The 26,171-nt window shown below is 56.3% G+C and overlaps 1 protein-coding gene across 1 annotated transcript in view; it reads left to right on the forward strand.

Moving 5' to 3' along the window:
• Positions 1-1,574: 1,574 nt before the first annotated feature.
• WHAMM (WASP homolog associated with actin, golgi membranes and microtubules) overlaps positions 1,575-26,171 on the forward strand; it is a 64,823-nt gene continuing 40,226 nt past the window's right edge. The window contains exons 1-5 of the mRNA XM_069766084.1: positions 1,575-2,224; positions 18,514-18,687; positions 19,400-19,550; positions 21,589-21,758; positions 22,332-22,497. Coding sequence (XP_069622185.1) covers positions 1,667-2,224; positions 18,514-18,687; positions 19,400-19,550; positions 21,589-21,758; positions 22,332-22,497 — 1,219 coding nt within the window. The 5' untranslated portion in view covers positions 1,575-1,666. The remainder of the gene's footprint in view (positions 2,225-18,513; positions 18,688-19,399; positions 19,551-21,588; positions 21,759-22,331; positions 22,498-26,171) is intronic.

Below are 26,171 nucleotides of genomic sequence, written 5' to 3' on the forward strand. Positions count from 1 at the left end.
CTTCAAGCGCTGCTGGTGACTGTACCCACGTTGGAATAAGGACCCTCCAGTCAGGACCACCCTGGACTGATAAGTTACAAGAACATTCGTTAACCATTTCGATTCCGCTTAACTGTTTACTTTATCTATATTAACCCCGTTTACTCCCTGCGAGGAGAATCTTACTCCTGTTACTAAATTCCCCTCAACAGTTGGTCTGTCTGTTTTGGAGCGCCCCCGTGGGCCGTGGGGAACTCGGTGCCGGGCCCTTCTGTAGTCAACGGGGATGTCACGGTGGCTGACCCGGTCCGTGGCCCTCGAGAGGTCCGTTGTTGAAATGGTGGGGGAAAGGTCTTTAAAGGGATAATGTTTGTGACACCACCTGTGGTATCCGGTCAGGGTGACCGACGCTGCTTAGGGGTCCGCTGGGGTGATGTTATGGCAGCTAGATGGTATACCTTCCCACAGGTGAAGTATGTCCCCAGGGCTTCCCAAAGTGTAGATGGTGGATGATGTAAGGCGCAGTGAATAACGAGGACACAATGGGTGCAGTCTCTTTACCTTTACTGAAGGCTTCAGCATCCACAGTCCAGGGTAGGGACCACAGGGTAGGCAGAGTCCGGCCGGTCTGAAGGCAAATCCAGAGTGGAATTCAGTAGCCTTCCCCTAGCGCACAGTAATACAGTAGGTCCCTACTTGCATAAGCTCCAATAAGGTCCTCACTGTTGTTACTCCTCTCACTGTTCCCCGTGGTCGGATAGAACAAAACACGTATGACCGGTGGCCTGAGGCTTTTTATAGGGACCCTAGAGACACCCCGACCCCACAAGTTGCCACCGTGCCTCCTGTGTAAATGGTCGGGCAGTTAACGTGGAATTAACTGTCCTGCCAGTCTCTGAAGTAACGGCATAGAGCTCTTTACTCCCTCGGTGTTCTGGCTACCGGTCCTGCGCTTCAGAAAGAGGCAGCCTGCTTCTAGCTGGTCTCCCTCTGATGTTTCACTCCTGTTGCTATGACTTCGTTGCTCACTCACTGCAACACACTTCCTTTCGTGTCCTTTCCTAGGATGCTGCCGCATGGGATGCAGGCGCAGCTCCGTGTACCCTCGTCCTCCTCAGACCGCAGTCTGGATCTGACTAGAGATCACCCTAGCCAGCTCGACCTGGAGACCTTTCCTTGTCGGTCCCTAGCCAGGAACTCTGACTAACTTTCTCCCCAACCCACCAGTTTTACCCAAGTGTGAGGAGTGGCCTAGTAGATAGAAGCTTTGCTCCCCCTGGTGGCTGGAGTGGGAAGTGTGTGTGTGGTTGTGGTACCTGGACAGAAAAGCTCCTTCATTGCCTTCAAACATAACATCACTCCCCCTGGTGGAAGAATAACATTACTGCAATGAACCAGGACTCTGGGGCGTTCCAGTTCCGTGGTGACATACTCAACCCTGCACTCTATTACAGTGGTCTGACACATGATAAGGTTTTAATACTTATCACAGAGCCTATTTTTATGACTGTCAGGTGTATCAGTGCAGTCACATGACTGCACCTCGTGATGCCGGCTACTGACGTCACTTATCATCAGCCTATGACAAGTGAGGAGGAAAGTCCCGGCTGCGCCTCCCCCACTGCTGTGTCCAGAGGTCGTGTTTCCATGCGGCGCCCCCGGAGCTGTGACGGCGGGGCTCGCACCTATGGACGGGGAGCGGATGGACAGTCTGGACGGCTGGGTGGCGGTGCGCCCCAACGTCTTCCTGGAGCCGGAGCAGTATAAGATGGGCTTCATCGTGGCCTGGAACCAGGTGGACAGCAAGTTCGCGGTGACCTGCCACAACCGGACGGCGCAGCGGAGGAAGCGGCGGGAGGGTGAGGACGGGGAGCAGAGCAGCTGGGCCGGGCTGTACACCGTGCAGGACCTGGAGCACATCCACCGGCAGCTGAGCTCCGTGTGCAGCCGCCTGCAGCCCTGCTTCCCCCGCCTCCCGGCCCAGCTCCCCGCCGGCAGCCTGTGGACGCTGCTGTTCCCCAATGCCCCGTCCTGGGAGGGCAGCTCGGAGGAGGTGGACGCGGTGTGCCGGACCCTGGAGCGGTACCTGGGCGCCGCCATAGAGGAGTGCGGCCGCCAGATCGTGCTGGACGTGCTGTTCCCGGAGGACGTGGAGGACGCAGAGAAATACTTCGAGAACCTGCACGAATTCCGCAAGAAAAGCCTGGAGGAGCAAGTGTGCCGGGCCAAGGAGGCCGTGAGAACGGTGCGGGCATGTAGGGGTGTGCCGGGCCAAGGAGGCCGTGAGAACGGTGCGGGCATGTAGGGGTGTGCCGAGCCAAGGAGGCCGTGAGAACGGTGCGGGCATGTAGGGGTGTGCCGGGCCAAGGAGGCCGTGAGAACGGTGCGGGCATGTAGGGGTGTGCCGAGCCAAGGAGGCCGTGAGAACGGTGCGGGCATGTAGGGGTGTGCCGGGCCAAGGAGGCCGTGAGAACGGTGCGGGCATGTAGGGGTGTGCCGGGCCAAGGAGGCCGTGAGAACGGTGCGGGCATGTAGGGGTGTGCCGGGCCAAGGAGGCTGTGAGAACGGTGCGGGCATGTAGGGGTGTGCCGGGCCAAGGAGGCTGTGAGAACGGTGCGGGCATGTAGGGGTGTGCCGGGCCAAGGAGGCCGTGAGAACGGTGCGGGCATGTAGGGGTGTGCCGGGCCAAGGAGGCCGTGAGAACGGTGCGGGCATGTAGGGGTGTGCCGGGCCAAGGAGGCCGTGAGAACGGTGCGGGCATGTAGTGGTGTGCCGGGCCAAGGAGGCCGTGAGAACGGTGCGGGCATGTAGGGGTGTGCCGGGCCAAGGAGGCTGTGAGAATGGTGCGGGCATGTAGGGGTGTGCCGGGCCAAGGAGGCCGTGAGAACGGTGCGGGCATGTAGGGGTGTGCCGGGCCAAGGAGGCCGTGAGAACGGTGCGGGCATGTAGTGGTGTGCCGGGCCAAGGAGGCCGTGAGAACGGTGCGGGCATGTAGGGGTGTGCCGGGCCAAGGAGGCCGTGAGAACGGTGCGGGCATGTAGGGGTGTGCCGGGCCAAGGAGGCCGTGAGAACGGTGCGGGCATGTAGGGGTGTACCGGGCCAAGGAGGCCGTGAGAACGGTGCGGGCATGTAGGGGTGTGCCTGGCCAAGGAGGCCGTGAGAACGGTGCGGGCATGTAGTGGTGTGCCGGGCCAAGGAGGCCGTGAGAACGGTGCGGGCATGTAGTGGTGTGCCGGGCCAAGGAGGCCGTGAGAACGGTGCGGGCATGTAGTGGTGTACCGGGCCAAGGAGGCCGTGAGAACGGTGCGGGCATGTAGGGGTGTACCGGGCCAAGGAGGCCGTGAGAACGGTGCGGGCATGTAGGGGTGTGCCGGGCCAAGGAGGCCGTGAGAACGGTGCGGGCATGTAGGGGTGTGCCGGGCCAAGGAGGCCGTGAGAACGGTGCGGGCATGTAGGGGTGTGCCGGGCCAAGGAGGCCGTGAGAACGGTGCGGGCATGTAGTGGTGTGCCGGGCCAAGGAGGCCGTGAGAACGGTGCGGGCATGTAGGGGTGTGCCGGGCCAAGGAGGCCGTGAGAACGGTGCGGGCATGTAGGGGTGTGCCGGGCCAAGGAGGCCGTGAGAACGGTGCGGGCATGTAGTGGTGTGCCGGGCCAAGGAGGCCGTGAGAACGGTGCGGGCATGTAGGGGTGTGCCGGGCCAAGGAGGCCGTGAGAACGGTGCGGGCATGTAGGGGTGTGCCGGGCCAAGGAGGCCGTGAGAACGGTGCGGGCATGTAGGGGTGTGCCGGGCCAAGGAGGCCGTGAGAACGGTGCGGGCATGTAGGGGTGTGCCGGGCCAAGGAGGCCGTGAGAACGGTGCGGGCATGTAGGGGTGTGCCGGGCCAAGGAGGCCGTGAGAACGGTGCGGGCATGTAGTGGTGTGCCGGGCCAAGGAGGCCGTGAGAACGGTGCGGGCATGTAGGGGTGTGCCGGGCCAAGGAGGCCGTGAGAACGGTGCGGGCATGTAGGGGTGTGCCGGGCCAAGGAGGCCGTGAGAACGGTGCGGGCATGTACGGGTGTGCCGGGCCAAGGAGGCCGTGAGAACGGTGCGGGCATGTAGGGGTGTACCGGGCCAAGGAGGCCGTGAGAACGGAGCGGGCATGTAGTGGTGTGCCGGGCCAAGTAGGCCGTGAGGACGGTGCGGGCATGTAGTGGTGTGCCGGGCCAAGGAGGCCGTGAGAACGGTGCGAGCGTGTAGGGGTGTACCGGGCCAAGGAGGCCGTGAGAACGGTGCGGGCATGTAGTGGTGTGCCGGGCCAAGGAGGCCGTGAGAACGGTGCGGGCATATAGTGATATACCGGGCCAAGGAGGCCGTGAGAACGGTGCGGGCATGTAGTGGTATACCGGGCCAAGGAGGCCGTGAGAATGGTGCGGGCATATAGTGATATACCGGGCCAAGGAGGCTGTGAGGACGGTGCGGGCATGTAGTGGTGTGCCGGGCCAAGTAGGCCGTGAGGACGGTGCGGGCATGTAGGGGTGTACTGGGCCAAGGAGGCCGTGAGAACGGTGCGGGCATGTAGGGGTGTACCGGGCCAAGGAGGCCGTGAGGACGGTGCGGGCATGTAGTGGTGTGCCGGGCCAAGGAGGCCGTGAGAACGGTGCAGGCATATAGTGATATACCAGGCCAAGGAGGCCGTGAGAACGGTGCGGGCATGTAGGGGTGTGCCGGGCCAAGGAGGCCGTGAGAACGGTGCGGGCATGTAGGGGTGTGCCGGGCCAAGGAGGCCGTGAGAACGGTGCGGGCATGTAGTGGTGTGCCGGGCCAAGGAGGCCGTGAGAACGGTGCGGGCATGTAGGGGTGTGCCGGGCCAAGGAGGCCGTGAGAACGGTGCGGGCATGTAGGGGTGTGCCGGGCCAAGGAGGCCGTGAGAACGGTGCGGGCATGTAGTGGTGTGCCGGGCCAAGGAGGCCGTGAGAACGGTGCGGGCATGTAGGGGTGTGCCGGGCCAAGGAGGCCGTGAGAACGGTGCGGGCATGTAGGGGTGTGCCGGGCCAAGGAGGCCGTGAGAACGGTGCGGGCATGTAGGGGTGTGCCGGGCCAAGGAGGCCGTGAGAACGGTGCGGGCATGTAGGGGTGTGCCGGGCCAAGGAGGCCGTGAGAACGGTGCGGGCATGTAGGGGTGTGCCGGGCCAAGGAGGCCGTGAGAACGGTGCGGGCATGTAGTGGTGTGCCGGGCCAAGGAGGCCGTGAGAACGGTGCGGGCATGTAGGGGTGTGCCGGGCCAAGGAGGCCGTGAGAACGGTGCGGGCATGTAGGGGTGTGCCGGGCCAAGGAGGCCGTGAGAACGGTGCGGGCATGTAGGGGTGTGCCGGGCCAAGGAGGCCGTGAGAACGGTGCGGGCATGTAGGGGTGTACCGGGCCAAGGAGGCCGTGAGAACGGAGCGGGCATGTAGTGGTGTGCCGGGCCAAGTAGGCCGTGAGGACGGTGCGGGCATGTAGTGGTGTGCCGGGCCAAGGAGGCCGTGAGAACGGTGCGAGCGTGTAGGGGTGTACCGGGCCAAGGAGGCCGTGAGAACGGTGCGGGCGTGTAGTGGTGTGCCGGGCCAAGGAGGCCGTGAGAACGGTGCGGGCATATAGTGATATACCGGGCCAAGGAGGCCGTGAGAACGGTGCGGGCATGTAGTGGTATACCGGGCCAAGGAGGCCGTGAGAATGGTGCGGGCATATAGTGATATACCGGGCCAAGGAGGCTGTGAGGACGGTGCGGGCATGTAGTGGTGTGCCGGGCCAAGTAGGCCGTGAGGACGGTGCGGGCATGTAGGGGTGTACTGGGCCAAGGAGGCCGTGAGAACGGTGCGGGCATGTAGGGGTGTACCGGGCCAAGGAGGCCGTGAGGACGGTGCGGGCATGTAGTGGTGTGCCGGGCCAAGGAGGCCGTGAGAACGGTGCAGGCATATAGTGATATACCAGGCCAAGGAGGCCGTGAGAACGGTGCGGGCATGTAGTGGTGTGTCGGGCCAAGGAGGCCGTGAGAACGGTGCGGGCATATAGTGATATACCGGGCCAAGGAGGCCGTGAGAACGGTGCGGGCATGTAGTGGTGTGCCGGGCCAAGGAGGCCGTGAGAACGGTGCGGGCATGTAGGGCTGTACCGGGCCAAGGAGGCCGTGAGAACGGTGCGGGCATGTAGTGGTGTGCCGGGCCAAGGAGGCCGTGAGAACGGTGCGGGCATGTAGTGGTATACCGGGCCAAGGAGGCCGTGAGAACGGTGCGGGCATGTAGTGGTATACCGGGCCAAGGAGGCCGTGAGAATGGTGCGGGCATATAGTGATATACCGGGCCAAGGAGGCCGTGAGAACGGTGCGGGCATGTAGTGGTGTGCCGGGCCAAGGAGGCCGTGAGAACGGTGCGGGCATATAGTGATATACCGGGCCAAGGAGGCCGTGAGAACGGTGCGGGCATATAGTGATATACCGGGCCAAGGAGGCCGTGAGAACGGTGCGGGCATGTAGTGGTGTGCTGGGCCAAGGAGGCCGTGAGAACGGTGCGGGCATGTAGTGGTGTGTCGGGCCAAGGAGGCCGTGAGAACGGTGCGGGCATGTAGTGGTGTGCCGGGCCAAGGAGGCCGTGAGAACGGTGCGGGCATGTAGGGGTGTACCGGGCCAAGGAAGCCGTGAGGACGGTGCGGGCATGTAGTGGTGTGCCGGGCCAAGGAGGCCGTGAGAACGGTGCGGGCATGTAGTGGTGTGCCGGGCCAAGGAGGCTGTGAGGACGATGCGGGCATATAGTGATATACCGGGCCAAGGAGGCCGTGAGAACGGTGCGGGCATGTAGTGGTATACCGGGCCAAGGAGGCCGTGAGAATGGTGCGGGCATATAGTGATATACCGGGCCAAGGAGGCCGTGAGAACGGTGCGGGCATGTAGTGGTGTGCCGGGCCAAGGAGGCCGTGAGAACGGTGCGGGCATGTAGTGGTGTGTCGGGCCAAGGAGGCCGTGAGAACGGTGCGGGCATGTAGTGGTGTGCCGGGCCAAGGAGGCCGTGAGAATGGTGCGGGCATGTAGTGGTGTGCCGGGCCAAGGAGGCTGTGAGGACGGTGCGGGCATATAGTGATATACCGGGCCAAGGAGGCCGTGAGAACGGTGCGGGCATGTAGTGGTATACCGGGCCAAGGAGGCCGTGAGAATGGTGCGGGCATATAGTGATATACCGGGCCAAGGAGGCCGTGAGAACGGTGCGGGCATGTAGTGGTGTGCCGGGCCAAGGAGGCCGTGAGAACGGTGCGGGCATGTAGTGGTGTGTCGGGCCAAGGAGGCCGTGAGAACGGTGCGGGCATGTAGTGGTGTGCCGGGCCAAGGAGGCCGTGAGAACGGTGCGGGCATGTAGGGGTGTACCGGGCCAAGGAGGCCGTGAGGACGGTGCGGTCATGTAGTGGTGTGCCGGACCAAGGAGGCCGTGAGAACGGTGCGGGCATGTAGGGGTGTACCGGGCCAAGGAGGCCGTGAGAACGGTGCGGGCATATAGTGATATACCGGGCCAAGGAGGCCGTGAGAACGGTGCAGGCATATAGTGATATACCGGGCCAAGGAGGCCGTGAGAACGGTGCGGGCATGTAGTGGTATACCGGGCCAAGGAGGCCGTGAGAATGGTGCGGGCATATAGTGATATACCGGGCCAAGGAGGCCGTGAGAACGGTGCGGGCATGTAGTGGTGTGCCGGGCCAAGTAGGCCGTGAGAACGGTGCGGGCATATAGTGATATACCGGGCCAATGAGGCTGTGAGGACGATGCGGGCACGTAGTGGTGTGCCGGGCCAAGGAGGCCGTGCGAACGGTGCGGGCATGTAGGGGTGTACCGGGCCAAGGAGGCCGTGAGGACGGTGCGGGCATGTAGTGGTGTGCCGGGCCAAGGAGGCCGTGAGAACGGTGCGGGCATGTAGTGGTGTGCCGGGCCAAGGAGGCCGTGATTATGGTGCGGGCATGTAGTGATATACCGGGCCAAGGAGGCCGTGAGAACGGTGCGGGCATGTAGTGGTGTGCCGGGCCAAGGAGGCTGTGAGGACGGTGCGGGCATGTAGTGGTGTGCCGGGCCAAGGAGGCCGTGAGAACGTTGCAGGCATGTAGTGGTGTGCCGGGCCAAGGAGGCCGTGAGAACGGTGCGGGCATGTAGTGGTGTGCCGGGCCAAGGAGGCCGTGAGAACGGTGCGGGCATGTAGTGGTGTGCCGGGCCAAGGAGGCCGTGAGGACGGGGCGGGCATGTAGTGGTGTGTCGGGCCAAGGAGGCCGTGAGGACGGTTCGGGCATGTAGGGGTGTACCGGGCCAAGGAGGCCGTGAGGACGGTGCAGGCATGTAGTGGTGTGTCGGGCCAAGGAGGCCGTGAGAACGGTGCGGGCATGTAGTGGTGTGTCGGGCCAAGGAGGCCGTGAGAACGGTGCAGGCATGTAGTGGTGTGCCGGGCCAAGGAGGCCGTGAGAACGGTGCGGGCATATAGTGATATACCAGGCCAAGGAGGCCGTGAGAACGGTGCGGGCATGTAGTGGTGTGTCGGGCCAAGGAGGCCGTGAGAACGGTGCGGGCATGTAGTGGTGTGCCGGGCCATGGAGGCCGTGAGAACGGTGCGGGCATATAGTGATATACCAGGCCAAGGAGGCCGTGAGAACGGTGCGGGCATGTAGTGGTGTGTCGGGCCAAGGAGGCCGTGAGAACGGTGCGGGCATATAGTGATATACCAGGCCAAGGAGGCCGTGAGAACGGTGCGGGCATGTAGTGGTGTGTCGGGCCAAGGAGGCCGTGAGAACGGTGCGGGCATGTAGTGGTGTGCCGGGCCAAGGAGGCCGTGAGAACGGTGCGGGCATGTAGTGGTGTGTCGGGCCAAGGAGGCCGTGAGAACGGTGCGGGCATGTAGTGGTGTGCCGGGCCAAGGAGGCCGTGAGAACGGAGCGGGCATGTAGTGGTGTGCCGGGCCAAGTAGGCCGTGAGGACGGTGCGGGCATGTAGTGGTGTGCCGGGCCAAGGAGGCCGTGAGAACGGTGCGAGCGTGTAGGGGTGTACCGGGCCAAGGAGGCCGTGAGAACGGTGCAGGCATGTAGTGGTGTGCCGGGCCAAGGAGGCCGTGAGAACGGTGCGGGCATATAGTGATATACCGGGCCAAGGAGGCCGTGAGAACGGTGCGGGCATGTAGTGGTATACCGGGCCAAGGAGGCCGTGAGAATGGTGCGGGCATATAGTGATATACCGGGCCAAGGAGGCTGTGAGGACGGTGCGGGCATGTAGTGGTGTGCCGGGCCAAGTAGGCCGTGAGGACGGTGCGGGCATGTAGGGGTGTACCGGGCCAAGGAGGCCGTGAGAACGGTGCGGGCATGTAGGGGTGTACCGGGCCAAGGAGGCCGTGAGGACGGTGTGGGCATGTAGTGGTGTGCCGGGCCAAGGAGGCCGTGAGAACGGTGCAGGCATATAGTGATATACCAGGCCAAGGAGGCCGTGAGAACGGTGCGGTCATGTAGTGGTGTGTCGGGCCAAGGAGGCCGTGAGAACGGTGCGGGCATGTAGTGGTGTGTCGGGCCAAGGAGGCCGTGAGGACGGTGCGGGCATGTAGGGGTGTACCGGGCCAAGGAGGCCGTGAGGACGGTGCGGGTGTAGTGGTGTGCCGGGCCAAGGAGGCCGTGAGAACGGTGCAGGCATGTAGGGCTGTACCGGGCCAAGGAGGCCGTGAGAACGGTGCGGGCATGTAGTGGTGTGCCGGGCCAAGGAGGCCGTGAGAACGGTGCGGGCATGTAGTGGTATACCGGGCCAAGGAGGCCGTGAGAACGGTGCGGGCATGTAGTGGTATACCGGGCCAAGGAGGCCGTGAGAATGGTGCGGGCATATAGTGATATACCGGGCCAAGGAGGCCGTGAGAACGGTGCGGGCATGTAGTGGTGTGCCGGGCCAAGGAGGCCGTGAGAACGGTGCGGGCATATAGTGATATACCGGGCCAAGGAGGCCGTGAGAACGGTGCGGGCATATAGTGATATACCGGGCCAAGGAGGCCGTGAGAACGGTGCGGGCATGTAGTGGTGTGCCGGGCCAAGGAGGCCGTGAGAACGGTGCGGGCATGTAGTGGTGTGTCGGGCCAAAGAGGCTGTGAGAACGGTGCGGGCATGTAGTGGTGTGCCGGGCCAAGGAGGCCGTGAGAACGGTGCGGGCATGTAGGGGTGTACCGGGCCAAGGAAGCCGTGAGGACGGTGCGGGCATGTAGTGGTGTGCCGGGCCAAGGAGGCCGTGAGAACGGTGCGGGCATGTAGTGGTGTGCCGGGCCAAGGAGGCTGTGAGGACGGTGCGGGCATATAGTGATATACCGGGCCAAGGAGGCCGTGAGAACGGTGCGGGCATGTAGTGGTATACCGGGCCAAGGAGGCCGTGAGAATGGTGCGGGCATATAGTGATATACCGGGCCAAGGAGGCCGTGAGAACGGTGCGGGCATGTAGTGGTGTGCCGGGCCAAGGAGGCCGTGAGAACGGTGCGGGCATGTAGTGGTGTGTCGGGCCAAGGAGGCCGTGAGAACGGTGCGGGCATGTAGTGGTGTGCCGGGCCAAGGAGGCCGTGAGAATGGTGCGGGCATGTAGTGGTGTGCCGGGCCAAGGAGGCTGTGAGGACGGTGCGGGCATATAGTGATATACCGGGCCAAGGAGGCCGTGAGAACGGTGCGGGCATGTAGTGGTATACCGGGCCAAGGAGGCCGTGAGAATGGTGCGGGCATATAGTGATATACCGGGCCAAGGAGGCCGTGAGAACGGTGCGGGCATGTAGTGGTGTGCCGGGCCAAGGAGGCCGTGAGAACGGTGCGGGCATGTAGGGGTGTACCGGGCCAAGGAGGCCGTGAGGACGGTGCGGGCATGTAGTGGTGTGCCGGGCCAAGGAGGCCGTGAGAACGGTGCGGGCATGTAGTGGTGTGCCGGGCCAAGGAGGCCGTGAGAACGGTGCGGGCATGTAGTGGTGTGCCGGGCCAAGGAGGCCGTGAGAACGGTGCGGGCATGTAGGGGTGTACCGGGCCAAGGAGGCCGTGAGGACGGTGCGGTCATGTAGTGGTGTGCCGGACCAAGGAGGCCGTGAGAACGGTGCGGGCATGTAGGGGTGTACCGGGCCAAGGAGGCCGTGAGAACGGTGCGGGCATATCGTGATATACCGGGCCAAGGAGGCCGTGAGAACGGTGCAGGCATATAGTGATATACCGGGCCAAGGAGGCCGTGAGAACGGTGCGGGCATGTAGTGGTATACCGGGCCAAGGAGGCCGTGAGAATGGTGCGGGCATGTAGGGGTGTACCGGGCCAAGGAAGCCGTGAGGACGGTGCGGGCATGTAGTGGTGTGCCGGGCCAAGGAGGCCGTGAGAACGGTGCGGGCATGTAGTGGTATACCGGGCCAAGGAGGCCGTGAGAATGGTGCGGGCATATAGTGATATACCGGGCCAAGGAGGCTGTGAGGACGGTGCGGGCATGTAGTGGTGTGCCGGGCCAAGTAGGCCGTGAGGACGGTGCGGGCATGTAGGGGTGTACCGGGCCAAGGAGGCCGTGAGAACGGTGCGGGCATGTAGGGGTGTACCGGGCCAAGGAGGCCGTGAGGACGGTGTGGGCATGTAGTGGTGTGCCGGGCCAAGGAGGCCGTGAGAACGGTGCAGGCATATAGTGATATACCAGGCCAAGGAGGCCGTGAGAACGGTGCGGGCATGTAGTGGTGTGTCGGGCCAAGGAGGCCGTGAGAACGGTGCGGGCATGTAGTGGTGTGTCGGGCCAAGGAGGCCGTGAGGACGGTGCGGGCATGTAGGGGTGTACCGGGCCAAGGAGGCCGTGAGGACGGTGCGGGTGTAGTGGTGTGCCGGGCCAAGGAGGCCGTGAGAACGGTGCAGGCATGTAGGGCTGTACCGGGCCAAGGAGGCCGTGAGAACGGTGCGGGCATGTAGTGGTGTGCCGGGCCAAGGAGGCCGTGAGAACGGTGCGGGCATGTAGTGGTATACCGGGCCAAGGAGGCCGTGAGAACGGTGCGGGCATGTAGTGGTATACCGGGCCAAGGAGGCCGTGAGAATGGTGCGGGCATATAGTGATATACCGGGCCAAGGAGGCCGTGAGAACGGTGCGGGCATGTAGTGGTGTGCCGGGCCAAGGAGGCCGTGAGAACGGTGCGGGCATATAGTGATATACCGGGCCAAGGAGGCCGTGAGAACGGTGCGGGCATATAGTGATATACCGGGCCAAGGAGGCCGTGAGAACGGTGCGGGCATGTAGTGGTGTGCCGGGCCAAGGAGGCCGTGAGAACGGTGCGGGCATGTAGTGGTGTGTCGGGCCAAGGAGGCCGTGAGAACGGTGCGGGCATGTAGTGGTGTGCCGGGCCAAGGAGGCCGTGAGAACGGTGCGGGCATGTAGGGGTGTACCGGGCCAAGGAAGCCGTGAGGACGGTGCGGGCATGTAGTGGTGTGCCGGGCCAAGGAGGCCGTGAGAACGGTGCGGGCATGTAGTGGTGTGCCGGGCCAAGGAGGCTGTGAGGACGGTGCGGGCATATAGTGATATACCGGGCCAAGGAGGCCGTGAGAACGGTGCGGGCATGTAGTGGTATACCGGGCCAAGGAGGCCGTGAGAATGGTGCGGGCATATAGTGATATACCGGGCCAAGGAGGCCGTGAGAACGGTGCGGGCATGTAGTGGTGTGCCGGGCCAAGGAGGCCGTGAGAACGGTGCGGGCATGTAGTGGTGTGTCGGGCCAAGGAGGCCGTGAGAACGGTGCGGGCATGTAGTGGTGTGCCGGGCCAAGGAGGCCGTGAGAATGGTGCGGGCATGTAGTGGTGTGCCGGGCCAAGGAGGCTGTGAGGACGGTGCGGGCATATAGTGATATACCGGGCCAAGGAGGCCGTGAGAACGGTGCGGGCATGTAGTGGTATACCGGGCCAAGGAGGCCGTGAGAATGGTGCGGGCATATAGTGATATACCGGGCCAAGGAGGCCGTGAGAACGGTGCGGGCATGTAGTGGTGTGCCGGGCCAAGGAGGCCGTGAGAACGGTGCGGGCATGTAGGGGTGTACCGGGCCAAGGAGGCCGTGAGGACGGTGCGGGCATGTAGTGGTGTGCCAGGCCAAGGAGGCCGTGAGAACGGTGCGGGCATGTAGTGGTGTGCCGGGCCAAGGAGGCCGTGAGAACGGTGCGGGCATGTAGTGGTGTGCCGGGCCAAGGAGGCCGTGAGAACGGTGCGGGCATGTAGGGGTGTACCGGGCCAAGGAGGCCGTGAGGACGGTGCGGTCATGTAGTGGTGTGCCGGACCAAGGAGGCCGTGAGAACGGTGCGGGCATGTAGGGGTGTACCGGGCCAAGGAGGCCGTGAGAACGGTGCGGGCATATCGTGATATACCGGGCCAAGGAGGCCGTGAGAACGGTGCAGGCATATAGTGATATACCGGGCCAAGGAGGCCGTGAGAACGGTGCGGGCATGTAGTGGTATACCGGGCCAAGGAGGCCGTGAGAATGGTGCGGGCATGTAGGGGTGTACCGGGCCAAGGAAGCCGTGAGGACGGTGCGGGCATGTAGTGGTGTGCCGGGCCAAGGAGGCCGTGAGAACGGTGCGGGCATGTAGTGGTGTGCCGGGCCAAGGAGGCTGTGAGGACGGTGCGGGCATATAGTGATATACCGGGCCAAGGAGGCCGTGAGAACGGTGCGGGCATGTAGTGGTATACCGGGCCAAGGAGGCCGTGAGAGTGGTGCGGGCATATAGTGATATACCGGGCCAAGGAGGCCGTGAGAACGGTGCGGGCATGTAGTGGTGTGCCGGGCCAAGGAGGCCGTGAGAACGGTGCGGGCATGTAGTGGTGTGTCGGGCCAAGGAGGCCGTGAGAACGGTGCGGGCATGTAGTGGTGTGCCGGGCCAAGGAGGCCGTGAGAATGGTGCGGGCATGTAGTGGTGTGCCGGGCCAAGGAGGCTGTGAGGACGGTGCGGGCATATAGTGATATACCGGGCCAAGGAGGCCGTGAGAACGGTGCGGGCATGTAGTGGTATACCGGGCCAAGGAGGCCGTGAGAATGGTGCGGGCATATAGTGATATACCGGGCCAAGGAGGCCGTGAGAACGGTGCGGGCATGTAGTGGTGTGCCGGGCCAAGGAGGCCGTGAGAACGGTGCGGGCATGTAGGGGTGTACCGGGCCAAGGAGGCCGTGAGGACGGTGCGGGCATGTAGTGGTGTGCCGGGCCAAGGAGGCCGTGAGAACGGTGCGGGCATGTAGTGGTGTGCCGGGCCAAGGAGGCCGTGAGAACGGTGCGGGCATGTAGTGGTGTGCCGGGCCAAGGAGGCCGTGAGAACGGTGCGGGCATGTAGGGGTGTACCGGGCCAAGGAGGCCGTGAGGACGGTGCGGTCATGTAGTGGTGTGCCGGACCAAGGAGGCCGTGAGAACGGTGCGGGCATGTAGGGGTGTACCGGGCCAAGGAGGCCGTGAGAACGGTGCGGGCATATCGTGATATACCGGGCCAAGGAGGCCGTGAGAACGGTGCAGGCATGTAGTGGTATACCGGGCCAAAGAGGCCGTGAGAATGGTGCGGGCATATAGTGATATACCGGGCCAAGGAGGCCGTGAGAACGGTGCGGGCATGTAGTGGTGTGCCGGGCCAAGTAGGCCGTGAGAACGGTGCGGGCATATAGTGATATACCGGGCCAATGAGGCTGTGAGGACGATGCGGGCACGTAGTGGTGTGCCGGGCCAAGGAGGCCGTGCGAACGGTGCGGGCATGTAGGGGTGTACCGGGCCAAGGAGGCCGTGAGGACGGTGCGGGCATGTAGTGGTGTGCCGGGCCAAGGAGGCCGTGAGAACGGTGCGGGCATGTAGTGGTGTGCCGGGCCAAGGAGGCCATGATTATGGTGCGGGCATGTAGTGATATACCGGGCCAAGGAGGCCGTGAGAACGGTGCGGGCATGTAGTGGTGTGCCGGGCCAAGGAGGCTGTGAGGACGGTGCGGGCATGTAGTGGTGTGCCGGGCCAAGGAGGCCGTGAGAACGGTGCGGGCATGTAGTGGTGTGCCGGGCCAAGGAGGCCGTGAGAACGGTGCGGGCATGTAGTGGTGTGCTGGGCCAAGGAGGCCGTGAGGACGGGGCGGGCATGTAGTGGTGTGTCGGGCCAAGGAGGCCGTGAGGACGGTTCGGGCATGTAGGGGTGTACCGGGCCAAGGAGGCCGTGAGGACGGTGCAGGCATGTAGTGGTGTGTCGGGCCAAGGAGGCCGTGAGAACGGTGCGGGCATGTAGTGGTGTGTCGGGCCTAGGAGGCCGTGAGAACGGTGCGGGCATGTAGTGGTGTGCCGGGCCAAGGAGGCCGTGAGGACGGGGCGGGCATGTAGTGGTGTGTCGGGCCAAGGAGGCCGTGAGGACGGTGCGGGCATGTAGGGGTGTACCGGGCCAAGGAGGCCGTGAGGACGGTGCGGGCATGTAGTGGTGTGTCGGGCCAAGGAGGCCGTGAGAACGGTGCGGGCATGTAGTGGTGTGCCGGGCCAAGGAGGCCGTGAGAATGGTGCGGGCATGTAGTGGTGTGTCGGGCCAAGGAGGCCGTGAGAACGGTGCGGGCATGTAGTGGTGTGCCGGGCCAAGGAGGCCTTGAGGACGGTGCGGGCATGTAGTGGTGTGCCGGGCCAAGGAGGCCGTGAGAGCGGTGCGGGCATGTAGTGGTGTGCCGGGCCAAGGAGGCCGTGAGAACGGTGCGGGCATGTAGTGGTGTGCCGGGCCAAGGAGGCCGTGAGAACGGTGCGGGCATGTAGTGGTGTGCCGGGCCAAGGAGGCCGTGAGAACGGTGCGGGCATGTAGTGGTGTGCCGGGCCAAAGAGGCCGTGTGGACTGGGCGGGCATGTAGTGGTGTGTCGGGCCAAGGAGGACGTGATGACGGTGCGGGCATGTAGTGGTGTGTCGGGCCAAGGAGGCCGTGAGAACGGTGCGGGCATGTAGTGGTGTGCCGGGCCAAGGAGGCCGTGATGACGGTGCGGGCATGTAGTGGTGTACCGGGCCAACTACAGTCACATTGTATGAAAACAGACACCCTGAAAAAGGTCCTTTAATTGAAAGAATGACACACTCCTTTAATAAATCTTAATTAAACCATACTTACGACCTCGCCCATTCCACTGACACACTTGTCATCTGCAAAAGAGTTAAAAATAAAAACCACAATATTCCTCACCTTTCCACAGAGATGCTTCTAATCCATTTATCCCAGGACGGGTCCAGCTCTGCTCCATTTAGATGGCAGGCTGCATGGTTGCATGATGCGATCATACAGCCTGTCTTACAGTAGAAACACTGAGCAGCGTGTCCTCAGTGTCTCCCTGTGGACTCCTATTCCCTGTCTGAGGGCGCCACCCCTTTAAGAGGCTGTAATGGATGCGTTAATTATGTCACCATAGGCTTCCATAGTGTAATTTGCATACAGTAATTTTTAATTTTTTTTTTATGTTTAACACTTTTGCGCATCTGGATTTACTGTAACTGTAAGTCAGGAGATGAGCTTCCTCCACACAGGGCAGATGCTAGTTATATTGTATCGCAGGCCTCTGTGTCCTACAGCTGTGACTGTAGCTGGCCTGCCACTGTAGCTGTCAACCATATACAGTAGATGGCAGCGACAGTTAAATTACATCACTGCCAATGCACACATCATCTCTCACCACCCCCAGTGACGTGATTGATGGGTTGCCATAGGCCTGCAGTAGACTTGAAGCTCAGCCATTGTGTTCACAAGAATGTATGAAAAAAACAAGTTCCATCCAGAAGTGGGGCAAAATTTTTTTTTTTTTTCTTTCCCCTCACTTGTCATCCCTGTGCAATCTTTATTAACATCAGATATTAATCATTTACAAGACCATGTTCAGTTTCCTATGTCACTGAATTGTTATGTCTGCAAAAATCGGTTGCTGTCATGTCCCTAGAACATGTCCATTATCACATACCTGTAATGACATACAGTGGCCACTTACCTTCTTTCTAACATGGACGTTTTTGCATCTGTGTAATGGATATGCTTTTACTGGGTCATGTGGGATGGATAAATGTCATCGACATTCACTATTCTATTCCTTTTTGTGACCTATTCGCATAATCCAGCCAATCAGACCCTCTTTTGGCCCATGTCTGGTAGTAAAACCTCATGAAGAGCTTGAGAAAGGATGGAAGGGCACACAAATGGGGCAGTGCCATCAGATAAACGAAAGCAGTCATGGCTCTCGCCTAAAGGTGTTGTGTGCCGGCACAATACCTATTGAAGCATGTAAGGCCACGGTCACACTATATGTATTTGGCTTTTCTTTTACATTAGTATTTGTAAGTGAAAGTGTAATAGAAACCCGCCACCACTTCTGGATTTTTCTCCTCCTGATTTTGGAGTACAGATACTGAGGTAAAAAACTGACCAAATACTGAACGTGGCCTAAAGCCGCTGCCCCGTGACTGGAGGAAAAATTTGTCAAGAGATGTATTAACCAAAATGGAGAGTATCACTTTAGGTGCGGGAATGAAGGATCCTTGGCATTCCAGATCAGGTTTATTATTAGTGTTTGAGCGCTAGACTGACACCCTTTTTTTTTTTTTTTTTAGTGCCGAAACGCGTTGGTATTAGTAAAAAGGGCCTTATTTGAAAGGTTAAGGCTCCTTCATTTCCGCAGTCTATCCCACCTAACATGGTCCTCTCCATTATGGCTAGTATGACCCCATTGACACCTTTGTGCAGAGATTAGGAGGAGCTGAGAACATGATTTCTACTGCCCGGGGGATGAGAAGAGTAGAACCCAGTACACACGGACAGCAGGCTTACTAGCTCAGTAATGACCAAATGGTGATTATATCAGCAGGAGATGATTAAATCTACAGCAAGTAGCCCATTAATGCTGACCATACACACTAGATGGCTGTCTGCTGAGCAATGCTTCCTACAGCCATCCTATCCCCTGCCATATGCAAGAGCGATGGCTCTGCTGAGCGTTCCTGTGTGTGGGAAAGCCTCTGACAACACATCGGCCAGGATGTCAGTGCGATTGGCGATCCGAAATTGGACCTATGCGATCATCTTTCCCAACCATCAGTCGGTCATGAGACCGTCAATTCCCCGTACAAGTCTATGGGTGTCTGAATATCATGGACATCTCACAGAAGGCAGCGCTGTGCAGTGTATGATTAACATTATGGATAGGGGAAGATCTGTCATTTTATGTTATTTTTTCATACGTAAAAATCCCTAATAAAACACCTGAAGGTAAAGACCTAACCTATGAAGATTACTAGCATTCCAGAATCCCCTCCCCACAACTTTTTTTTTTTTTTTTTTCCCTTTCCCCCTCTCCCCAAGACTGGTGTATAAATCTGCCCTGGTGAAGACAATTGGAAGTTGAAAATCTTGTAACTGAAATAATAATTGCAGTCATTAAGAAAAAATCCAACTTTGCCGTCAATTTTCCGTCCCATAGGGAAACCTTGTAGTCATTGTGGCGCCTTGTGAGCTATTACCCTGTTGAAGCACAAGTTTGTGAGCTATTAATTATGCTAATGTGTTTTTAATTTTTTTTTTTTGTTTTAGATTCTTCATCAGCACAAAAATGCCGACAAAATGATGTCTTTACTTAAAGTTTATGAGGAAGAAGACGAAGCTTTTATGGAACTAGTTACCGTGGCAACCCAGTTCCACCAGTACCTACTGCAGCCTTTCAGGGATATGCGGGAGCTGGCCATATTGTACAAGCTGGAAATACTGGTAGGGAATTACTACTTTTTATCTGTTTTTATGCTTTTTATATTGGAAGTCCTCAAGGGCTTTGTTTACAGAGTCCTTGGAACCAATTATAGTCAAAGTGATTTATTCCTGCAATTGTACCAGTCCAAGTGCAGCCGGAGCTTATTGAATTTCATATCTACAATGCACATCTTACTCTTATCTGGGAAAAAATCCTGGTGACGTGGTTCTGTAGCAGTCTGAGGGACACTGTGCGTCATCAAGACAAATCCTTCTAGGATTGGGTTTTTTTTTATTTTTTTTTTTTAACTGCAACAATCTCCATTTTCCTATGGAAAACCACAAAGTAGAGAAATATTCTGTGGTATGTGTGTGTGTATATATATATATATATATATATATATATATACATACATACATACATACATACATACATATATATATATATATATATATATATATATATATATATATATATATATATATATATATATATATATATATATATATATATACACATATATACATACACACACACACACACACACACACACACACACACACACACACACACACACACACACACACACACACACACACACACACGAGTCCCCCTCTTGGAGTTGTACCACAATGAATACGGATGTATCCAGCTGACAGAAGGCTCAGCCGAGATGTGCGCTGTGCACCCAAGATGGGAAACTGTATCACGCCTTTAGTTGTTTCTACACAGAAATCATTGGAAATGGAGGATTTAGGCCCAAAACGCATAGAAGCTTTGCAAAAGGAGGCTGACAAGTGGAACACAACTGCAGAAGAGGCTGAGCGCTCGATACGGAATATAACTGTGGATTACTTCAAGGAGACTTCAAAAGCGCTGTCAGGTAGGAGAACCATAGTGGGCTTCTCGGGCATCAGGTCAGACGGGACGCCGACCGGCTTGTCACCGCATCATGTCATCAAATGCTAGCGTTCACATTTAGTGTCAAAATTCTAGCCTGTCACGTGAAAAAAGGCTGTGTCCTGCAGATATGGGGTTAAGCTTCATGTTAATAGTAGTTTTTCACGTGACCAGTTCCTCTTCAAATTCATGCTCATTTTAGGAATGGAGTTTTACATCTGGAAAACTCCCTTTAGGCCATGTGTGCATGCGGAGTCTTTTTTTTGCTGAGTTTTTGAGAAAAAAGCTGAGCTTCCGCAGTCTTTTGAGCCACAGCTAGCTTTGTGATGTCGTTTTATAAGATGGGAAAATCTTTACAGAGGTTGTCACTGAATAGATGGTTATGACGAATGCTATGGATATATGCCATAATTGCCTAATACATGTACATTCCATGTCTGGAACCCCCACGTATCTCGAGAAGGGGGGTCCTCTGCTTACCTATTCTTACTGCCGACATGAACACTATTCTTACTGCCGACATGTGGCTGGAGAGGGAGCCGCCACATGGGTGCCCATTATTCACCGCTATAGTAGTTCAGCTGGCATGAAGTAGACATTTTATGGCATTTCTAGAGGATACACTGTATGTCATAAATGTTTCTACTTAATTAAATAAAGTGGGTAGCCCCACACTGGTGCTCTTGCTAAATAAGTTGCTGTCAAAACTGCTCATAAATTCTGCATATGCCCCGAATGGGCCCAACTTTCTACCAAGTTAGGTGCAAACCTCCGTGTTGTAGTATGCTGACACGGACAGCGGGACCAACATCACTCTGCAACCACACTCATACTGAAGAGTGAGATGTCTTTGTGCTGATCCATCGCTGCCACAGTAATGTACATGGCATTGATGGATCAATACAAGGCGAGATTTCGCTTTTTCACCATGAAAGAGGCCACAGAGGGATGTGGGCTCCTGTGCTTTCTGCATGCTGGGATCCCACAACCGAAAGGCAGGTCCAAACTTTCTAGCAAAGTCGGACCCTTTCAGGGGTCAGTAGGAAATCTTGGAGCGGTTTTGACAAAAATGTACCATATATTTAGTAAAATCGCCAGGCTGTCTTTTTTTTTTTTTTTTTTAATTAGATGTGAAGGGCTGTCCCAGATTGATGCTGGGTACTCTTTTAATCTGCAAGATACACACCACAGTCCAGTGCTGGGGAGTTGGTAAGCCAGATTTCTAAGGCTATGTGCACACGATGTGGATTTACTGCGGATCCGCAGTGTTTTTTCCCGCACAGAAACGCTGCAGATCCGCAGTAAATCCACATTGTGTGCACATAGCCTTAGAAGTCTGGTTTACCATGTGCACACGATGCGGATTTACTGCGGATCCGCAGTGTTTTTTTCCGCACGGAAACGCTGCAGATCCGCAAAATGATTTACAGTACAATGTAAATCAATAGGGTAAAAAAATGCTGTGCTAATGGTGCAGAAACTTCCGCATGGAAAACGCTGCGGATCAAAAGAAGGAGCATGTCACTTCTTTTGTGCGGATCTGCAGCGTTTCTGCACCCCTCCATTATAGAAATCCACAGGGGTAAAAAACGCATGAAATCCGCAACAAAAACGCATCAAATCTGCACCTGCGTTTTCTGCCAGGAGATGCAGATTTTGTGCAGAAAATTCTGCACCCCAATCCGCAACGTGTGCACTTAGCCTAATTGATTCTCTTCCATTTTTATCAGACTTTGATCACCAACTTTTTCATGAATGGCCTATACATAATGAGTAACACCAATCCTTTTTGCTCAATGTATATATGATAGAATCTATATCCCCTCTCAAGCATCTGCCAAAACCTACTCGAAGATTTCAGTGGATTCCTCTATGTTCATTTCAATGGGAAAAAGCATCTGCATTGAATTGATGACTGCGACAGTAATAGGAATATTACTATTATAAACTAGTAGTTAAATGGTTTTAAGGATTATAATCTCTGATGAGGTTCATGATGATGACTTGTTTCTTTTCAACAGCAATGCAAAAACATATGGAGTTGGACCGAAGGAGATTTGGACAAGCCACTTGGGCCTCAGCGGTGCCTAGACTGGAGAGGATCAAGTCTATGTTGGCAAAGGAAAGTCTTCAGCATATGAGATCGAAGGAGTTGTGCCTGAATCAGAAGAGGGCAGATATCAAGCTAAGCGTAAGATACTTTATAAATGTTATTTTTGTAGGTTGTAATGTTTATTTTAAAACAAATACCCTTTCTGCCAAACTCAGACATGTTATATTCGAGCTGCTAGGAGGTAGAGTACAAAAATTAGGACTATTCCTTCCCTTCCATTAGTAAGAAGATGAATATCTGCACTTGTTAGTACTATCTCTCGGCAGAGATGTAGCCATCTGGCCATTCTTAAGATTCACATTAGCCTTATATTGGCCACGTCAGCCCACGATCTAATGTGAATAGGCGCCTTCTGACTCTTCCAACAGCAGATGTTGGGGAAAAATGAGGATCAGGGAGTTGGATTTCAGCTGGGAGTAAACCAGACACCAGAGATGTCCGTCAATAACTTGTATAGGAAGCAGGATCTCGGATTTGGGTTACATACACAGTGGAGACGTCTGAAGATCAGCAGCATGAGTTGTGGTGTGCGAGTGGTCACACCACTACCGTATCTGATTGTATAAATGAGTCCTGTATTATGCAGTCATTGCACAAAGCAACATTCAGAAAGGTGCAAAATGATTTCACAATATGCACTTGGTCTGACAGATGGAAAATCTGATTAACTGTGAAGGGGCAATTGCATGTTTGGATCGGCTGGAGTTGCAGTACTACGAGACGCAGCTAGAACTATACGATGTTCAGTTTGATATATTGAAACATGAAGAAATGTTGCTGATAACTGAACTGGACACACTACGAAGGCAAATGAAAGGTAACTGACAGCTTCTCTTTCCTATACTGTAAAATAGCAGTGGTAACTAATTATGCTAATGTATTGTGCCCAAACATGCCAAACTAGCACTGTTCTGGAACACGTTAGGCCCATTGTATTCCATGATCATATTTGACATACAGTTGCAATCAAGAGTATTCAACCCCACTTGCAAATTAGTTTAATTAGCGTGGTTTGCAATAAAGCGAGGAAGCCAGAACAATTTAAATACCCCAACACAACTGATGTAACAAGTGGTCTCCAAATTCATCAAAATGCCACTTAAACTTACTATTATAGCTGCAGTCTTAGAATTACTCAACCCGTTCATGACAAGCATCCTGTGGCTGTTATGACCTGCTGCAAGCATGATGCATGGCCAGACACCAGCTTCTGCAGGGTTCCTGAGGAATTTTAGCCCAGATGTTTTCAGCTCTTTAACCCCTTCCCGACCTGTGACACAGCGTATGCGTCATGAAAGTCGGTGCCAATCCGACCTGTGACGCATATGCTGTGTCACAGAAAGATCGCGTCCCTGCAGATCGGGTGAAAGGGTTAACTCCCATTTCACCCGATCTGCAGGGACAGGGGGAGTGGTAGTTTAGCCCAGGGGGGGTGGCTTCACCCCCTCGTGGCTACGATCGCTCTGATTGGCTGTTGAAAGTGAAACTGCCAATCAGAGCGATTTGTAATATTTCACCTAAAAAAATGGTGAAATATTACAATCCAGCCATGGCCGATGCTGCAATATCATCGGCCATGGCTGGAAATACTAATGTGCCCCCACCCCACCCCACCGATCGCCCCCCCAGCCCCCCGATCTGTGGCCCGCTCCCCTCCGTCCTGTGCTCCGCTCCCCCGTCCTCCTGTCCGCTCCCCCCGTGCTCCAATCACACCCCCCCGTGCTCCGATCCACCTCCCCTGCACACCGATCCACCCCCCCTGCACACCGATCCACCCCCCCTGCACACCGATCCACCCGCCCGCACACCGATCACTCTCCCCCCCGTGCTCCGACGCCCCCCCGTGCCCTGATCTCCCCCCCCTGTGCCCTGATCTCCCCCCCTTATACTTACCGATCCTGGCGGGGTCCGTCCGTCTTCTTCCCCGGGCGCCGCCATGTTCCAAAATGGCGGGCGCATGCGCAGTGCGCCCGCCGAATCTGCCGGCCGGCAGATTCGTTCCAATGTGAATTTTGATCACTGTGATATAATCTATCACAGTGGTCAAAATAAAAAAACAGTAAATGACCCCCCCCATTTGTCCCCCATAGATAGGGACAATAATAAAATAAAGATTTTTTTTTTTTTTTCACTAAGGTTGGAGTTAGAACTAGGGGTAGGGGTAGGGGTAGGGTTAGGGTTTCGGTATGTGCACACGTATTCTGGTCCTCTGCGGATTTTTCCGCAGCGGATTTGATAAATCCGCAGTGCTAAACCGCTGCGGATTTATGGCAGATTTACCGCGGTTTTTCTGCGCATTTCACTGCGGTTTTACAACTGCGATTTTCTATTGGAGCAGTTGTAAAACCGCTGTGGAATCCGCAGAAAGAAGTGACATGCTGCGGAATGTAAACCGCTGCGTTTCCGTGCAGTTTTTCCGCAGCATGTGTACAGCGATTTTTGTTTCCCATAGGTTTACATTGAAATGTAAACTCATGGGAAACTGCTGCGGATCCGCAGCGTTTTCCGAAGCGTGTGCACATACCTTTAGAATTAGGCTATGTGCACACGGTGCGGATTTGGCTGCGGATCCGCAGCGGATTGGCCGCTGCGGATCCGCAGCAGTGTTCCATCAGGTTTACAGTACCATGTAAACCTATGGAAAACCAAATCCGCTGTGCCCATGGTGCGGAAAATACCGCACGGAAACGCTGCGTTGTATTTTCCGCAGCATGTCAATTCTTTGTGCGGATTCCGCAGCGTTTTACACCTATTCCTCAATAGGAATCCGCAGGTGAAATCCGCAGTAAATCCGCAGGTAAAACGCAGTGCCTTTTACCCGCGGATTTTTCAAAAATGGTGCTGAAAAATCTCACACGAATCCGCAACGTGGGTACATAGCCTTAGGGTTAGGGTTGGGTTGGAATTAGGGTTGTGGTTAGGGTTAGGGGTGTGTTGGGGTTAGGGTTGTGGTTAGGGGTGTGTTGCGGTTAGGGTTGTGGTTAGGGTTACGGCTACAGTTGGGATAAGGGTTAGGGGTGTGTTGGCGTTAGAATTGAGGGGTTTCCACTGTTTAGGCACATCAGGGGGTCTCCAAACGCAACATGGCGCCACCATTGATTCCAGCCAATCTTTTATTCAAAAAGTCAAATGGTGCTCCTTCCCTTCCGAGCCCCGACGTGTGCCCAAACAGTGGTTTACCCCCACATATGGGGTATCAGTGTACTCAGGACAAACTGGGCAACAATTACTGGGGTCCAATTTCTCCTGTTACCCTTGAGAAAATAAAAAATTGCTTGCTAAAACATCATTTTTGAGGAAAGAAAAATGATTTTTTATTTTCACGGCTCTGCGTTGTAAACGTCTGTGAAGCACTTGGGGGTTCAAAGTGCTCACCACATATCTAGATAAGTTCCTTGGGGGGTCTAGTTTCCAAAATGGGGTCACTTGTGGGGGGTTTCTACTGTTTAGGCACACCAGGGGCTCTGCAAACGCAACGTGACGCCCGCAGACCATTCCATCAAAGTCTGCATTTCAAAAGTCACTACTTCCCTTCTGAGCCCCGACGTGTGCCCAAACAGTGGTTTACCCCCACATATGGGGTATTAGCGTACTCGGGAGAAACTGGACAACAACTTTTGGGGTCCAATTTCTCCTGTAACCCTTGGGAAAATAAAAAAATTCTGGGCTAAAAAATTATTTTTGAGGAAAGAAAACGTATTTATTATTTTCACTGCTCTGTGTTATAAACTTCTGTGAAGCACTTGGGGGTTCAAAGTGCTCACCTCACATCTAGATAAGTTCCTTTCGGGGTCTAGTTTCTAAAATGGGGTCACTTGTGGGGGGTTTCTACTGTTTAGCCACATCAGGGGCTCTGCAAACGCAACGTAACGCCCGCAGAGCATTCCATCAAAGTCTGCATTTCAAAATGTCACTACTTGACTTCCGAGCCCCGACATGTGCCCAAACTGTGGTTTACCCCCACATATGGGGTATCAGCGTACTCAGGAGAAACTGTACAACAACTTTTGGGGTCAAATTTCTCCTGTTACCCTTGGGAAAATAATAAATTGCAGGCTAAAAAATCATTTTAGAGAAAATAAAATTTTTATTTTATTTTCATGGCTCTGCGTTATAAACTTCTGTGAAGCACTTGGAAGTTCAAAGTCCTCACCACACATCTAGATTAGTTCCTTTGGGGGTCTAGTTTCCAAAATGGGGTCACTTGTGGGGGAGCTCCAATGCATAGGCACACAGGGGCTCTCTAAACGCGACATGGTGTCCGCTAACAATTGGAGCTAATTTTCCATTCAAAAAGTCAAATGGCGCGCCTTCCCTTCCGAGCCCTGCCGTGTGCCCAAACAGTGGTTTACCCCCACATATGAGGTATCGGCGTACTCGGGAGAAATTGCCCAACAAATTTTAGGATTCATTTTATCCTATTGCCCATGTGAAAATGAAAAACTGAGGCGAAAAGAATTTTTTTGTGAAAAAAAAAAGTACTTTTTCATT

This window comes from Ranitomeya imitator, chromosome 4 (genome assembly GCF_032444005.1).
Source record: "Ranitomeya imitator isolate aRanImi1 chromosome 4, aRanImi1.pri, whole genome shotgun sequence".
Classification (NCBI taxonomy): domain Eukaryota; kingdom Metazoa; phylum Chordata; class Amphibia; order Anura; family Dendrobatidae; genus Ranitomeya; species Ranitomeya imitator.